Here is a 19,101-nt window from a genome sequence, read left to right as displayed (position 1 = left end):
TAAGTTTCTGTCAAAGAGGATACAAAAAAAAAAACGTGGTCTCCAGATCTAAGGCAGCCTTACCAATTCAAATCAGTAAGGAAGTAAGCAACAAATCTTAAGAACAGTAACCCTTAACTTTCACAGTTAAAATCCTTGACATAGGCAGTGCATCTCACCACTTGTCTGCTTTCACAAATCAGTGAATTAGTGATTAAGCTATGTATTTATATGGCTGCATATATTACGTGACTGGACTTTTTGCAATGCAAAAAAAAGTCTTAACAGATCTTAATAGGATCAGCCAGAGGGTATACAAAACAATTAAAAATAAAATAATAATAAAATCATGTATCTCAAATAGGACCATTTGCATAATATTTTATAGTTCAAAGTCTCATTTCCTTGTCCCTCCATCGACAGTTCAAGTGAGAAAACAGCTGTTTCTAAAACCATTTCTTCTCACCACTGAATCACTTCTTGGCTTCAGGGAAGTGGAAATTCACTAATCTCGGTTTTGCACCTAATTTTGACCCATACATAGTCTCAAATTTCTAGATGCAGTTCTGAACACCCAGAGTGCCACAACAAACTAGCTGAAAGTACTGTAGAACACAGCATAACATTCAAGACAACTATAAACTTTAAAAGTCCAAAATATATTTTTACTTAGAAATTACTGTATTAGCCCAAAATCTTACTTGCAGAAGTTTTATATATATACATATATATATATATGTAAGTTTATAATAATTATAGTAAATTATATAAAAATTTTAAAACTTCTAACAAAGTCTGAGGATATTCCAGGTTACATGAATTGAACTGATGGAACAGAAAATATGACACTACTTCAAGGAAAGATAATGTAGGAAAAAAAAGGATTTTCAGAATTTAAAAACAAACAAACCAACCTAGAATCACAGAATGAGATGGCACTGGACATAATACCAGGTATGGCCTCACCAGTGCTGAGTAGAGGGGAAGCATCACCCCCCTTGAACTGCTGAAAACACTTTGCCTACCTAGTGCAGCCCAGGATACCAATAGATTTAGAATCATTCATTTAGGTTGGAAAAGATCTTCCAGATCACCAAGTCCAACCATCAACATGACCAACTGCATACCATCACTAAAGCATGTCCCTTAGTGCCACATCCCCATGTCTCTTAAGTACATCCAGGGATGGGGACTCCATCTCTCTGGACGGCCCATTTCTTTGCATCAAGGACACATGACTTGCTCATGTCCAACTTGGTGTCCAGCAAGACCCCATGTTGTTTTCTGCAGAGCTGCTTCCCACCTGGGTGATCCTCAGCACATACTAGTGCCTGGGGTTGTTCCTCCCCAGGTGCAGGATTTTACACTTCCCTTCGGTGAAGTGCACCTATTGTGGTTGCACTTCCCTTTGGTGAAGGGCCTTTCTATTTGTAACTCCTGAAAATATCGATGTTTTCTGATCATGTAAATGAATATAGTATTGCCCTCAATAGCCTGTAACAGAGCCACAGGCTGACAACTAGAAACTAGCCATCACCTAAATGAGAAACAAGAAGAGCCAGAAACAGCCTTGAGATGGGTAATTTATGTTATGAGAGAGAAAGGCACCAAAGCAGAGGAAGCTGTACCAGAAGAGCAGAAGGAAAGATATAAGATTTGGAAAACGAAGACCACGAATGTGTTTATGAACCTTTTTGTTATCGTTGTTGTTGTTTGATTGTTTTGAAAGCATGAATCAAATTAGTTGCAGTGGAATTGGCCAAAATTCTACCCCTAAAGCAAAACAATTTCTGTAAATCTCAATATGCAACTTGCAAGTTGAACAAATTTACAAGATTTTTCAAAATATTACAATATTTAGAAAAAATAATCCTCTGTAAAGCTGTTGTATCTCTGCATAAATCTTCAAACAACTTTACACTAAGAAATTAAAATATTTTAAAAATACATTTTTATTAAACTTTGCCTATTCCTATCAAAGTTAACAAAACCCTAAAACCCAAGGGTTTTTTCCAGGTATGCTGTGCCTAACAAAACAGTTACATGCTGTACTGTAAATACATAGCAGAATCACAACAAAAAACATTCTTTTCTTTGGCACTTGCTACTGACAAACATTTTACCAAAGCCCTTAACTTTTTTAAAATGAAGAGCACATGAAAGTAATATTATAAAGGTCAAATGAAAGCATCTGGAAGGGTGACTGAATTTAATACAATTCCCACAACAAAAATCCCACACAAGAAGCTATGCAAAACATTTTACAACCCATGTAAGAACAAAATGTAATTGAACTTAACTCTAATTTTATGCAGTCTTTACTTTGCCATAATTTAAGAGTGTTATTTTTTGTCTTTGCCTTAAAATTTTGCTTTTAACATTAATACTTGACATCAACTAGTAATTTTTGTTTCTTTCAGAGAAAATTTTCAAATTCAGCCTCCTTCAATTCAGAATCTAGTTCATTGTTTTTGCAAGACTCACCATATGTAGTTGTTCCTCTGCATAACTGATGCTTATCTATGTCTGACGAAAGTTATCTGTATTATTTTTTTTAATCCATTTGCTATAAAATACTGAATTAACTGAAAAGCAAGCAGAATAATTATAATTACCTGAACCACTCCCATGCATGAATCTAGAAATATTGATCCTTTGGGTTCTTTTGATATTTTTTCATCTTTGTAGAAATTGAGATTATAGGATCCATCACCAAGTTGGATTAAATGGAAAAATCTTCTTTTAAATGACTAGTGAAAAGAAAGAAGTAGGGAAAAAGAATTTCAACATTAGTATTAGTAAGGTTCATATTTCAAAACCCATAACTGTTATTTACAGCCAGCTAGAGAAAAAAGCTTTTACTTAAACATAACCTAATGGGTATCATTAGAAAACAAGACTGAAATCATTAAGTCAAAAAGAAACTTTTGAAAAATAAAATTAACTGAAAAATCTGCAAGAAGATAGTACTGTGTTACCTGAAAGTTATTTTCAACAGACTCCACAACACTATATGTAAAATATTTAACTGTGATGCCCACAAAATCAGTCTAAATTTGTTTATAAGTAAAGATATAGTACAAATAAAGACTTGCATTAGTAGACCCTTTTCTACTATTAACACTACAAGGGCCCAGTTGAGAAAGCGCTTTAAAACACTACACTTCTCTCACATAATGGATTTTTAATGCTTTTTTTTTAAATTTAAGTACAGTAAAGAGCAAGAAAGATTTCAAAGCTATAAATTACATATAAGCATCTCTTTCACCCCATGCTGTTTTTGTTAGAAGGAAAAGCACATACAAAATGGACTTTCTCAAAAACACTGATATTTCAAAGACACTGATATTTCAGCGTTGGTGTTCATTTTTCACCATGCATAGGACATTCATAAACTTACTCTCATTGTCACACTGATTGCGCTATTCATGTTCCCTTTGTACAGCCATCCTTGTTTTGTTATTCCCCCCTTCTGAGACCCAAGAGATGCTGCGTCCTGGAGATGATGGCAGGGAGGTGGAAAAAAAGTAAAGTTTAGCATCACGGACTAAAACTATTACATATATTTGCGTATTTCAGAAGTTATTTTTTTTAAGATGGAATAGTTATGCTCATAATATAATGAAAACTATGCTCTATTAAATTATATAGCAAATACTGTGAAATTATATATCAAATATTCCAACTATTTTAATTAAAGACAAGGAATGTGAGATTGACCTTATTTAATTTTTGATATACAACTTGGCCAGTTATAGAGGCTCTCTCTGTCACCAGCAGGATGATCCAATTAGATAGCTAAATATTAAATATTTAGATAGCTAAACATTAGACAAGATAAATTCTAAATGCTCTGGGAAGGGAAGATGGAAAACTCAGAGTGTTTTTTTTGTAAGGTGTATTTTTTTTTCTTGTACATTCTAATCTCCCCGTGCAATAATTTTTACTGATTTCTATTATCAGATTTGGATAAGCTCATGCTTATCCAAAACTTCAATCGAGATTTCTCAAACCTTTTTGTTTTATATGTATTACCTCAAAGACATTACTCTCTTAAGAATTTAAAGAAAACTGTCTTGAATTCTTGAATTGTATCTGCGCTTTTATACACTGGAATCAAAGGTTTCTAAGGCAAATAAGATCAAACTCGGCAGTAATGGCAAGTTCAAAAAAAACCAGCAGTATGTGCATGTATCCCACATAACACTCACTGCCTGTATACCACTTCCATATACCAGTTCTTGGAATTTGGAAACTACATCCAACCTCATAGCATGTTAACACCTACTAAAAAAGCAGTACCCTACTATTAAAACTGATCAAAATGACAGATCTACAACTTCCACATAATAAATATTAAATCACCTATTGAAGCAATCATTAACAGCAGTAGCATACAGACAACTTTACCATTTTTTTCAGTTGAGGTAACCCATTTTGACACAACAAAAACATTAACTAGACTTACAGGAAGAATTTCAACCATCTAAAAGAGAAATACTCTTGACAATTAATCACCCAAATCTTCAAAATTAGCTGAGTCTCTAGCTGGAAAAAACAAACAAAAAAACAACAACAACAACAAAAACCTTCCTCAACTGCCACATCTACTTTTTCTAATTCCTTTTCTCAGTTATGAAGACAAAATACAACAGAAAGTAATTACATATGGGTGACAGTCATTAGTTCAACAGCTGAACCAAATTTTGAATAATATTAATTAGTTTCTGGAATTAAATCAAGGAACATTCTGTAAGAAGTCCTTAGCTAATTTATTTACAGCTTATTTATTCTGCCTAGCTTGCATATTCATATGCGTATGAGAACTTCAAAAAAAAACCTGCAAACAGAAGGCAAAACTTGTGTCAATCTGTTCCTTCAAATATTCTAGTCAGCTTGCAAGAAAATGAGGTAAAGCAAGGATGACACGGTCACCAACTTTCAGAACACTTGACAGATGCCCCAGAAGCAAAGAACAAAAATAGCAAATTTTCATATGCCCCCGTGAGTCTCACTGTCCAAGCAGTGCAGTCTACTTGTTTCACATTTGCAAGTCGTTACCCGCCCCTCCGCTCTGGACTCCGTTACCTAGAAAATTTTTCTTGTACCATAATCAAGCTATAAAGATGACAAATCTAGACACTGGGTTTCTAACTACGATTCTCTACCTACGCTGGTGAGAGTTATCCCCAAAGAAAGGACGGTTTTAAAACCACCCTTACAAGTCCAAGGTGATGAGTTGATGATGAGTTATTGTCAGAACTTGGTTCTGTACAAGAAGCTATGTAATCGTGAAATTACATTTTTTCTGTGGTTACATAAACCATAGACAGGACCGCCTGATATGACAAGAATTCCTTCATTATCTGTATTAACAAAAGATAAGATTTATCTCTATTAAGACTTTGCAATTCATAGCCTCTGAGGTACACTGTTTCCCAGCTCCACTGAACTGCATGATGCTTCCTACCACTAAAACTGAGTATCATTTGGCCCTCTCTAGTTACACCATTTCGATCAGGCAGAATTCTTGCCTACTGAGCCAAAAAGCTATTGAATTTATCCAGCCTACCATCTGTTAATACAAAGGAACACAGAGTCCATAGTCATTAACACACAACTTTTACACTGAAAACATACTTCCTGTTTCCAGCCGGTAAGTTAATTTTCTTTTTTATTATTATTAGTGCTGCTGCACATTATGCTTCACTTTTTTTTTTTTTTTTAAAGTGATCTTTCCCACAAACTGTGCTCCAAAATTTATTCCAACAGCAACTGTTTCAATAAAAACAGCTCCTAATCTTGATCCCGTACCCCTGGCTGACTTAAAAATTCCATTTATAAACATCAACTTGATGGCCTGATAGCATGAATTACTTTTAGAAAGTTAGTTCTCCCCTGTTTAATAGTGTGAGATTTAGTTTAATCTTGGTGTGGTTTTCCTTCAATTTTAATAACTTGGAGCTTTTTGGTTTTTATCATTCTCTTAATAAATCTTCTTTCAAAAAAAAAAAAACAAAGAAGACAAAACACTTTTTAATATAAGGTTTGCACATATGGTTTTTGGCAAACAAAGATGCTAATATTTGAAAGAAAAGCCTCTTCGCTTTTTTTAGATTAGATTAAAACATATGAAGCAATTCAACTGTTTTTAACAAGCAGGGTATTCTTCCCTTGAGGAAAGAATTTGTTTCCCCCATCCCCATCCTACTCTCATTAAGCTCCCTCCTCTTCCTAACATGTTTTTTTTTCTTCTGTTTATAAGTTAAGTTCCTCAGCAAAGAGTAACAGAACTCTTCTTCAGTGACTGTAGCTCTGGAAAAGATGACGTTACTGCCTGGTGTAACAGGAAATTGGACAGAATGAAATAGGAAGTCCCTTCCACTTACATTTCCTAGTAAAAGAAAAAAGCTTACCACCTGGCAATAGCAAAGCTATATTATTGCAGTATTTAACTAACTGTAGCCAGAAGCATTTTTCCCAATAACAATCACAGTCAGTTCTATCCCCATTTGTTTTTTTCCAAGTTTAACTCACTGTTTTGTAAAACACTTCTGTTGTCAGAAATATTATCACATTAAATAACACCAAGTCTTTTAAATTTCAGTACAACAGAGAACATAACTATTTCCACCGTACAAATAGAAAAATTTACATACATATACATGAAATTACTTGTCCGTCCAAATATTACAGTGCACATTAATAGCAATGTTGGGAAAAAATGGCATCCTGAGACTGTTCGGAGATCTACCTATTCAGACACACTCCTTGGACTACTTTTTCCACATTGAATCTGGGAAAACTTGTAAGGAACTACTTTTGTTTCATACACAGCAGTTATGAATACAAGGAATTTATAAACAAAGTAATTGTCATGGGCAAAGCTACAAAAAGCATTTTATTTATTTATTTTCTGTGATGTGAGAGTTCAAGTATTCATACACAAAGAAAGCACTGGCTTTTAACAACTTTGTGTTTGAACAGGGTGTGGTAAAAACTGAATAACACAAATAACAGAAGCAGTTTTTGAAAAAAAGTCTTTGACATTCAAGACATTATTGAAAATTTCTTGAGACTATAGATAACCAGTTTCCCTAGGCCAAGGACAAAAAAGGAAAACAATTAAGAGTTTTAGTAAACTTTATTTTGACTTTTTCAGATTTTCAGGAGTCATCCTGCATTCAAATTTATATCAAATTGTAACTCATATGCTAATTTTAACTGTATGCTATACTGCCATGTGTTCTTAAGTGTGTGTACTTTCATGTTGGAACAAATTCACCTATGATTTTACTCAGCTTTGCAACTTAAACTACATAAAATATTTCTCTATACATGGCCATCTAGAAGGAAACAGTATAAAGTAAGATAGACCTTATTAAAACTCAAAGATTATACTTCAACACTGTTAACTTCCTCAGTTTCAGCATCTGTCAACACTTGCTTTACTCATATGACAGATCTAAGGAATACAACGCTATTTCAAAGGAGGTAGGTACAAGTTGCTTTTTTGTTTTGTTTTGTTTTTTACCCTCCAAATCAGACTGTTTAATATAGTATCAGTTGTCACTTACTGACATCAACACTTAACCCAACTTTAACCTCTCCTTACCGCAAACATTCTTTACTGAGAGCAGGAGAAAGCAAGGAATTATTTTGTTATCTCACCTCATCTTTATCTGCTTCTTCATCCACTTCGTATAAATGCACTGGAAGCTTCTCCGGTTTTGTCCCTTTACTAGGAAAGAAAAGGCTTATAAAATACTAGATATTTCATGATTGGTTACATACTTCATATTGCAAAAATAAAGATGTTATTTCTCTAGCTGAAGAGGGAAAAGTACAAGAATAACTGGCTAAAAACCATACTTTTTTCATGAAATCTCTCTTATTCAGTAATTTTGCTCATTTGTATATCTGGTCACAGCCCTTCTATTGTTCTGCTTGTCACTGTCCTTACGCTTAACTGAAGAGAACCAAATACCTTCTTGTTCACTGCACTCTCAGTATCTTAGGTGCAATAACTGATACCCATAACAAACTGCAATGCAAACGGTTATCTGGACTTAGGAAGGACATAACACATGACAGCAGAAGCAATGTTGGGTTTTTGTTTGTTTTTTAAGTTGTCAATTTAAGTGCAACATTTTAGAAACAAATCAAAGACAAACAGTGTAAGTTCCTCCTCCTGATTCTTCTTCCCCACCTCTGTCAGAAAACTATGATGTCTTCCAGAATGTGAAGAAAGAAGTATAGAAGACTACAGAAGACTGTAGAAGAATGTGTAGAAGACACATCTGTATTATGTGCCATAAATACAGCAAAGCTTTTCACTAATGGGAATAGTATCTCTTAGTGAAATCACGTCTCCTTCTTCACACGAATTTTAAACAAAACTTTTGTTCCAAGAATTTCTATAGCTGTTATCAACTGTCAATACAAACATAAAAATGAATACCAAACATCCATAGCATAGCAAAAACAAATTTGATTAAATATGTACTGAGAACCTAACATAACCTATGTCAGTATTTTTTTTAATTTTTGAGGAAGGTATATTTCATCTGCAATTATATTTTTCCCCAAGAACTTCTCAGAATGATGTACATAACATCAAAGTTAATTGCACCTCAGAAACACGAGTTGGTGCTACATTGCATGTCTGTACCAAGGAGGAACATATGCACTTAAAAAAGAGCTAATCCATTTTAAACTATATTTCATTAAATGCAAGTTTCAAGATGGGAACAAAACAAACACGATTCCAGAAAAGCAATGTTCACCTTTTTACTCAGATTTCTAGAAAAACCTAGATAAACACTTGTCTGCTTGTTTGGGTATAAGGTGTACTCGTACAACGCTCAAAAATAACTGCATCCACATTTCTCAGTTAATATTCTATAAATGTTTGTCTGTTGGGTTCTATTTCCTAAGCTTCTAAAGAGAGCTCTAAAAGCTGCCTTTGAAGCTGCAAAAACAAAGAAATATCCATTTAAGTTTCATCAAAACATTAGCGTGTTTTAGTTCTGACATTTAAATTGTCCATGATACAAATTCACGTTTCAGCCTCCCTATGAGTAGGGCAATGTAACTAAGGTATCTTCCCAGAAAATGGTTTAACAAGATCTTATCCCTTCAAATTCCATATTAATTCCACCCTATACATCTTCATCATCACTACTAATAGAAATTGGTATAGCATATTTCAAAGCACATGTTACATGAATACATTTCTGTGGTAAATACTTTGATATTAAAGTTCCTTCACAAATTCAGAATCTGTACTATACCAGTGGATAACATACGTACTTTGGAAGCTGTCGAAATTCTCCTGAGTAATCTTCATATCTATAGTTAACAACGTGCCAGTCTGAATTGTAGGTTTTGATGCACTATTTCAATGGAAACCAAATATCAGCATTAATTGGAAGAGAATTGACTGTAACAACAGCATTCACTAGATGCACACACAAAAATCCTCCTCAGATACAGCTTTTATGAACTCGATCTTCAAAAATTCTGTACACCTCCCTTCTTTCGTGATACTGTTCGGTGCCATAAAGCTTTTTGTAACACATAATGTTTCAATAGGGTGTTATCATATAGATATTATACAAAATCAGAAAATGGTGAGTATATTCAGCATCTGGATTAACCATCTTCAGTTGTCTCAAAAGTTAAAGCAGCATTTCACTGCAGCATTTCACTGCAGCTGGAAACGTGACTGAGCTTTTAAAAACCTCAGCATTACCATACACATGCACTTTTAAAATAGAATATTACATTTTACATTTACGCTTCTAGCCTAAGTTTGCTTAGCATGCTCTCTAGCATAAAGCACAAATTTAAGTGCAGTCATGCTTGCAGCTGTTGAAAAGCAATAGCCCTGGACTAGAACACAGGAAATACCATTTTACTCCACCCATATTGCTACAACATAAAAGTACTGATTTATCTTGGCTTTGACTGAAGTAACATAAAACTGACAAGATCTGTTGTCAGAAATCCTGTATTAAAAAAAAAAATCTATTTTACAGGAATAGACTTACGTGCACACATATACAGCATTTAATACTTCAAAAATATTTTTCTTTATATTTCAAAATACAAAGTTAATATTTGCCAAGCAATTGTTTCTACAGAAACTCATTAAACTTCTTGAATTACCTACAACATTCCTCCCTCCTCGTCTACTATTCCAAATTTATCTTAGAATTGTTTAGGTTAGGTATTAAGGCTATCTATCAATCACTGTGGAGAAATCACTTCAAGGTTTGAGATAGCTTCAGCTATTTGAAGCTCCATCAGTTTTCCTTATATTACAACAGACATTTATTTATTTCAGATGTTAAAACATCACCCTGAAGTATATTAGTTGAAAAACAGTAGATAAAGGCAAAAAAACTTAAACCTTTTAATCCTAAAAGGCTTCAACAAGACACTAAAGGTAACGTGGTATCACAGTCAGAATCAAGGGAATGCCAACACAAGCAGTTAAGAGAAACTAAGTTTGAGAATATGTTTCTTCTACATGTAGCACAGAAATTGATCAGTGAGGATGAATTTTGGCCTCTACAAGTGTTAATGTTATGAATACTTCTGTTCCAGCAAACTACAAGATTATTAAGAACAAACTAAGAATGACTAGGATGAAACACGTTAATAAAAAGACAGCCACACTGATTCATTCAGATTCACTATTGTCATCAATATTATGTATATAAGTCACCCATATCCATCTGCAAAAGCCAAAAGCATGAAGGGTAAGAGAAGGTGAAGACAGAAGCATCCTCAAAATCAGTTACACAAACAGTATCATTCACAGCTATTCAGTAATTCTTCTTTTCCAGCCACTGAAGGAAAAAAAATACTAGTTTTCCCTAGAAATTTTCTTTCCCTTGAGAAAACTAAACAGAACTAGATCTCAAAGCAAAGCACTGAGAACTAAGTTGCAACATTTCATAATTTTTCAGGGTTTTATTTGTTTCTTAAACAATAAATAAAGCAGAAGTAATACACTTCAGTTATAACACTGCTATTACACACAACCACATAAAATTCCAACATTACCTCAGTTACAAACAAGCTTTGAGCTTCTTTCTCCGCATTTTCAGGAACTGTTGAATGAATGTATCGACTCTGACGTTTCAATAATGCTGTCTGATAAACAACAACAAACATTAATGATACTCTCAATTTAAAAAGATGATAAAATATAGCAACACTCAGTTATATCACTATAGCTAGGACAGAAGCTCAGCAGAAAACATCCTGTGAATACAGTACTGGAGAACAGGCACTAATGACAATTTGCTTTCATTCAAACATTAGCAGCTTTATTCTCTCAGAAGAATTCTTTTCAGCCAGATTAAGATGACGAGATCGGAATCAGTAAGAATTAGATGCCATTGAAAAAAAGTGTTTTCCTCTATTTAGTTACCACTGCCAAGAAAATACTAGTAAAAATAATTCCCCCTTGACAACATAACTTCACTATTTTGGATGCAGACATTAGGGTAGTGTTGTTGCTACGTATAAAAACTATTACTCAAGAAAGGCAACAATTCATACCAAAATAAGAAGAACAGTTCCACTGCAGATTTCAGCGGGCAAAAACATGAGACTTGTATTGTTCGACTGAAGGTGAGAAAGATGGCCTTGATCCCTGGATATCCTCCTGTCTACCAAAGGATGCTTACTAAGTAAGAACTTGCTCCCATTCTATGCCAAAGTTGAGAGAAGAAAAGGAAGGCTGACAGACTGCAGGAAATCTCACTGTGACTGTGAATTTCTGCTTCTAACACCAATACCAAAGTAAGCCTTAGGCACTTTAAACTCCTACGTGTAAAAGATGGAAACTTCACAGAATCTTCTGGAACACAATTGCACAATAGAAATGATTTTGTACCACGTGGAAAGCATTAAAAAAATAAATCTGAGATTAGGTCAGAGATGGATACGGCGTTTTCACAACCTGGGCCTGGAAGGGGGTGTGACCGCTCACTTGTTACCTACACTCCATACACTGCAACACCAGGAATGATCAGAGAAAAGTGTGACAAGACAAAACTCCACATATTAATGGTCAAAAAAAAAAAAAAAAGAAGACATGGCAGTATGTTATCTTAACTTGTCCCTGTTGAGAGATTGATCTATAAGGTGATTATTGTTACAAAGGCCCACCCCATTAGCTGGGGGTGGCTTTTGAAGTTAGAATATTCAAGTACAGTAAAGATTTGACAGAGGAAAATTTCTCCTATTCTCATGGTTGAGTCATTCATCTAGTCCAAACTGTGCTAAAAGTGACTTGAAAAGTGTCAGTGTTAACTGCTTGAGTGTGAGAGGTGAGAAGGTACTAAAAGCAAAACACCACAAAATAATAATAAAAATTATAAAAAACACCTCATGGATCAAATAAGTCATAAAACACAAAGCTAAAAAAAAACTGCAAGAAGATACTTCTGCATATAGTAACAGCATTTAAGAATTAAGTGTTCCAAATTATAGAAACGTGTTCCTTATTAAGAAAACATGCTTTTTTAAAGCCACATAAGCTTTAAAATATTTGTTTTCACTGACATTGAAAAATAAAACCAGGCTCAATTTTATTCCTTTATTTTGGAATCAAATACAAAATCTTACTCTTGTTTTACATTAGCAGGTGTTCACCATATTAAATAATCATGAACTCCTTAGTTATACTCAAGTATGATACTTTTGCTTTTTCAGTATTAGGTTAAAAAGTGATTTTAATCATCCATCATCTTTAACAGAAGTTTGCAGATAAAGCTCAGTTTGCTGGCAGTCAGAAAATCAATCTGCTGTTTCTCTTAAAAACACCGGTGATGTTGAGAAAATGGTAAACATCTCTGACCGTCATATATCCGTGGCATAAATGCATTGGTTTTTTCCCCCCAACATTTGAAATCAGGCCAAAAACATGGGGATAGATATATGCCCCTCAATTTCAAGTCACTTTCAAGCTTATTCAGTGAATTGAAACAAATCTGAGAGATGTAGAAATGTTATGTATCTTTTAAAAATATGGAAGAGAGACTGAATGTCCAAAGTGGGACTGGGGGGGGAGGAATGGCAGGCAACCTTTAGCTTGTCAAATTCACCCACATTATTAACTGACATCATGCATGCTGCCTCTTTGTCAAGTCATCCTGCAGCTGCAATAATTCATCTGAGAGCCAGGAAATGCACCAAATGAAGATATCTTTATTTAGAGCAAACTCCTAAAAATCACTACTAAACAGAGCAATACTTTCAGATGCAACCATATATATATACATATACAGTATAACCCAGAAGAAAAATTAGGAACGACTGCAAACATTCCTCACAACTACATTAGTTGAACTGTTTAGTACAAATGAAATGCTGTACAACTATCCGCTAGTGAGATGGAGCATTGCTTCGGATTCGGCAACACATAACCAATTTGAAGTTAGATTTTCCACATTACGTATCTCAGGCTAGAAGGAGTTCTCATGTTCTTGACAGTTTAGCTGTGTTTCTGACACTTGGGCTAAAAAATTACGCTTTTACTAATATTAAAATCTAGCATGCAATTTTCTGAGTCATTTTAGTCCTCCTTCCCCATTCTTCACGGCAAGGTAACAGCAAGATGGCCAGGGTTTTTTAAGACAAACATGCTTTCAGGTGGCACTAAAGATCTGTCAAAGACAGCCAAGGACTTTGTAGCAGGGTGTCTTTAACATAATGTGTCCTTTAAGCATTTAAAATGAACATAATAACTTGCATCAATGGTTACCCTTTTTCCAGGCCACAGTTTATACAGAAGTCATTGTTACAAAGTATAAGTCAAGAGAACTCAGTCTTCGATTTTATCAAGATGAAAAGTATAAGTGGATTTTTCATATACAAAGTATTTTCATATTTTTAATGAGGTTCTTATATACATTTTAAAATAAATCACACACAAAGAAGTAGCTCTCAAAATTAATCATTCTGAGGCATAAGGTGTCAACACCTACATTTCTATAGCAAAAAATAATGGCTGATCTTAAATTACGGTTTTCTCTGGTACTTCAGGTATCTTATGATCTGTTTCTGAGCAATTTCACGCTGAACAACAGGTCCCACGTGCAGATACTTCATCAACTGCAGTAGATGTAGGTGAGACAGAAGCCAGCCAACACAACATTCTTCAAGTCCATTTGGCCCATCTTGAGGCCAACCAGACACGCCCGAGAGCCCTGTTTTTTTTTGTTTTGGTTTGGTTTTTTTTATTCCTTGGCTTTTATCTTTCTTCCTCCTGTGTTTTTATCATAGTTGTTACATATTTTTCTCTCCTCTTTGGAGGTGGATAAGTACTTCAGGCTATCTGATAAAGTTCTCTTCTCTGTAAATTGGACAGTCTGCCTAGTGACAGTATTGCCATTCTACACAAGTCTCAGCAGCTACAGCAAACAGAAAAAGCACGAAGTGTCACTGCTGATATATCACTTTTATACTGCAAAGTATAAAAGCTGCAAAGTAGAGAGAGAAAGCAATGGAGGATATCAATAGCATATTGCATCTCGCTGGCAAAATAAGGACTATGCAAAATGCAGGAAAAATGGAAAAAAGACTACAGGATAACAATTCAACAGTCACTTACCCACACATTCCCATACACTTTGGATGATGTTTTATGGAGGCAAATCCTCAAGAAGTAGTGACAGAGATCATTTTAAAAGACAGTCAATTGAAAAGACGGCATGCTGCCTCTCAGATCATGCCCTTAGCTATTAGGTGTCAGAAGAGACTTGCACAGGGAATGTCAAAGGCTATAGTAATTTATAAGCTAAATTGAACTCTGCATTTAGGCTACTTAACTAAGGACTCAAGGAAAAACATAAAACAGATTTTAAAAGAAAAAAAGTTAGTGAAATTTCTTTGAACACTTCAAAAATAATTTTTGTATTTTGACCAGCTTGTGCTCTCTCTAAAATGCAGACACTACTATTTTTTTTTGCTTGTTCCTTCTACTCAAGATATGCCTTCTTGTAGAATCCTAGGCTTACTTCTGTTTCTGTAAAGCTGGCATGATACCTATTTCCAGAGCTGCTTAACTCGTATTAACTAAAAGTCAATAGCTCTAAGTGAAAGTATTCTAACTCCATATGACTCAAACTCAAAAAGAACAAAGGCGAAACAACAGCTAAACTAGGCTCCAAAATGCCTTCAAAATAACAATAGGATAACTTTGTAATGGCATAATTGAGTACGAATGTACCCACATTGGACTTCTTGCAAGTAAACTTATTCTGTATGGAGAAAAATCTTCACTGAATAAATGGAGATTGTACTCCAAAGGTATACATTTTGAAATAAAAGTGTTTAGATATGAGGTGTCTTATTGCAAAGTAATCACCAGTACAGTTTTGGGTTAAGGTTTCTTTTAATAATTTACCTACAGTGCAGTTAAGCACCACCAATTCCACAGTTATTGACCTTACGTTGTCAATGTGATTCCTGGAGGTAGTCTATTTTAAACTAATTTTACTTAGTTAAGAAACCATTTCATTATTTACTAATTTAGCGAAATGCAAGTGATTTGGATTAATATTATAAGCCATGAAAAGGCACAAAATTCAATACAAGAGTACCCAATGGACCTGCAATAGACTCTTGCTGGGAGGCAAGTATCTAGAAGAGTGACTGCGTGACTGACTGACAGCACTGTAATTGAGATTAGTGAGAGATTAATATGCAAATTTCCAAGGAGGGGAAGAAGTGGTTCTATCATCTTAATACAACAAACACATTATATGGAGACCACAGTGAAAATTAAGCAACAAAAAGTAGCTAGAAATTAACAGTTGAGTGCAAAGCACAAAGGTACCACAAGGTTGGTGAGAACAAGTTAGGGAGAAACCTGATTACTGATTCCACTACAGAAAACTCAGAACTTGAGCTTGTGAAAAGCAACTGAAACAATCTTGAAATGATAAGTTAAAAAATGACACAATATGTGGAGAGAAAGTTGCTGATGAAGAGGTCTTCTAGAAACCAGAGAAAAGCAAAGCTTGCTGTTGTTTGAATATGATAACACCAGGGAAATGTAGAAACTCAAGATAAAAAAAAAAATTACAATCCTACTAATTTGTATAGGAAGATCAACACAGAGCATGACCAAAAAAAACCCCACACTTTTCTGAAAAGTAAATGAGCTTCTACCATATATATATACACACACATATATATATCTATGTATGCAAAAAAAAAAAAAAAAAAAAAAAAAAACACCAAGATTCATAACCTCAGCCAACCAAATTTAGGATGATGGCAAATGCATTTAAGTGGAATACTGGAAAGCTTCATGTAACTAGATCAGTTGGCTGAAGACCAATCTTTGAACCTTTGTCAGTTTTCCCAGAACAGAGCATTTTCTGCTCCATCCATGCTCACATATTTCTTTAGCAGTAGCTGAATAGCTGGGGGGGGGGGGCACAGTTAGAGCTATTTCTATCAGCGTGCTTGGAGAACAGTCACTGCTGAACACAAACAGGTGAATTACCGGTTTTAGTTCCCCCACCACCAGCACCCACCCCTTTTTTTCCCTCCTCACTAGGGGAATAACTTTCACTGGGAGAAAGACAGAAGAGCAAGCAATACGTGGTCCGAAGAAGCCTGCCACTGTGCAAGCTTTCTAGTTTCCAATATAGACTTGAAGCTCTCATCAGATCTCCTTTACTACCTAACATCTCTGATGTGGTAAGAGTTAAAAAACTGAATGTGGCATTGGCAATGAATTCAGAACCAGATATTAAGCGAGTCTTACAATGTGGCAGGAAAACTCTTAACCAAAACTCAAAGAGAATGCAACTAGAAGCTGCTAGGATCAAGACAGGTCTACTCTGTTATAATTCCCACAGCTATATGATAGGTAGAAAACTATATTCTGTAATTTACTTGAGGAGAACTAACAATAAGGTAGTTACCTAATAATTTGGCAATGAGAATCAAAACAGCAATGTGAATGTACTTAATGTATTTTAATAAGTTACACATATCCCAAACACATTTGAAACCTGTAGTTAGCAACCAAAAAAAGCAGAGAAAAGGTACAAAAATATCTTCTTCAATCATTATTTCTTACAAAATACTAGCAGCAGTTAAAGGGCAAGTTGTTGTTACTAATTCTATGGAAAACATGTCCATTAAATTATATTTTGGTTAACTAAAAGCATTACCTGAAAAAATGTTATCCAAATTAAGCATGAACACTTGTCTCTAATTTCTCCCCCAATAATCTCCACTTTAACACAAATTCAACAGTGTTATCAATCCACCTCTGTGAAATACGACTTCTGTACTCTACTAAAAACTGCAGAAAAGGTATCCAACTGCTGCAGAGTAAGTATTAGGAGAGATTTTCAGTGCCTTTTTAAGCGCTAGTTAAGCTAGCAATGCTGGTAAGAAAATAACCTTACTCAATGTCTTAGAAATTATTAGGGCTTGGCTTCCTTTTTAGGCAAGTGGTTTTTAGATCATAATCGGTTTAACCTAAGCACGAGGAAAAACTTTGCAAAAATAAGATGAGAATGTTGTAAGAGGAAATGGCTTGAACAGGTTTTTAAACAATGGTAGGAGCTTCCACCTATAAGCTGTTCAAAACACACATTGAGGCAGTTCTAAACACTGTAACTCATTGTACTGAAGTCATCTTATGGGGGACGAGGGCAACATCAGGAATTTGAGTTGAGGCTTACCAAGAGCTGCCCATGCATTATGTAACAGCAACAAGTTAGGAAAGAGGAAGTAGAAAATAGTTGTGAAGTAGAATGGCAAATACAGAAAACATGCCTTCAGTTAAATGATTAAAATTATATTGGCAACCATAACAAGATTAAAGGTTTCAAACCTGTAAATATGATTATGGTAACCTGCACAGGGTTAAAAGGTTTAAATTGCTAAAGCATAAATAAGCATATAAGAAGTTTCTGCTCTCTGACAGTAATTTCTTAATATATTGATTGATAGATTTAAATTCATGATGTATTGTTGAAAACAGCCTAGATTGCTCAAACTAGTATTGGAGAGTCAAATGTGCAATAAAAATATTCAGAGAAACAGTATGAGTCAGCAAGTCTTAGGAGGAAATATTTGACAGAAAAATAATAAAATCTGACAGTATAAACCAGTCTTCATATATAACAAGCGCAAAATGAGACTGCCAAAAACTTTATAGGGGAAACCTAGAAAACACGCTCTGATATTACACTTCTGAGGGATAAAGAAACAAGAAATCTGACTTTAGTTACAATTTTAGGTAATTTTACCTGAAAGAAATTATTCTATGTAATACACATTTCAGTGACTGCCCTGATAAATATCTGACCACAGGACCCAAACAGAAACATAACGAGAGACATTAATTTGTGAATAAAATTCGATCATGCCCTTTAAAGGATCAGATTGAGGACCATGGACAAGCTTCAGTCATACAAGCCTGAAGTTAAGAATTGCAGAATAGGCTATTTGAAACAGCACTTAAACTCTTCAGACATCCCACATTATCCTCAGGCATTTTGTCTGAACATTCTTGATAGGTTTCTTTCGTCTCTATTGGTAATTAGGAGCTGGTTACCAGAATGACCCCTCGTAATTGAGCTCTAGTCAATTAGATGAGAGCATGCTTAGCAGAAATATTATTCATTCCTCTTGATCTGCTACAATGGACAGCCACACTGTAGAAGGGGCTGCAGCTAGCATAGCCTACTTACACTTTTCAGTTCCCAAACCAACACCTGGTTATAGGGCATCATCATGAGTGGACTAGTATTTGAACACTAGTGTCATATAATGTCCACAGGCAGTATGATTTCCTTTCATAATAAGTCTTACTTATAGTCCAAACTTACACACGTGGCTGGGGATACATGAAGGCCAAGCAATTCTCTAAATACCTATAGTTTGCTGAAAACAAAATTTTTAGCTCTGAATATGCAGTCTACAAGTACAGAATGAGTAATAATGAAGTACACAGACTATATTAAAAGCAGAGTCCAGCTACACTCAGGTAAATAGTTTCATAGGCTACAGAATGTGTAAAAAAAAAAGTCTGTGTGTAATTTACGGGATTTTATATGCCCTTCTGTAGAA

The 19,101-nt window shown here is 34.7% G+C and overlaps 1 protein-coding gene across 14 annotated transcripts in view; it reads right to left on the bottom strand.

The window, feature by feature from the left end:
- DOCK9 (dedicator of cytokinesis 9) overlaps window positions 1–19,101 on the bottom strand; it is a 129,305-nt gene that overhangs the window by 72,368 nt on the left and 37,836 nt on the right. For all 14 annotated transcript variants that reach the window (XM_066986508.1, XM_048072715.2, XM_048072718.2 and 11 more), the window contains exons 3-7: window positions 11,053–11,142; window positions 9,292–9,374; window positions 7,651–7,720; window positions 3,380–3,475; window positions 2,595–2,729 (exon numbers count right to left, since the gene is read on the bottom strand). In XM_066986508.1, coding sequence (XP_066842609.1) covers window positions 2,595–2,729; window positions 3,380–3,475; window positions 7,651–7,720; window positions 9,292–9,374; window positions 11,053–11,142 — 474 coding nt within the window. The remainder of the gene's footprint in view (window positions 1–2,594; window positions 2,730–3,379; window positions 3,476–7,650; window positions 7,721–9,291; window positions 9,375–11,052; window positions 11,143–19,101) is intronic.

This window comes from Anser cygnoides, chromosome 1 (genome assembly GCF_040182565.1).
Source record: "Anser cygnoides isolate HZ-2024a breed goose chromosome 1, Taihu_goose_T2T_genome, whole genome shotgun sequence".
In the NCBI taxonomy this organism is placed as follows: Eukaryota; Metazoa; Chordata; class Aves; order Anseriformes; family Anatidae; genus Anser; species Anser cygnoides.
This window is presented reverse-complemented; position numbering and strand designations above follow the sequence as displayed.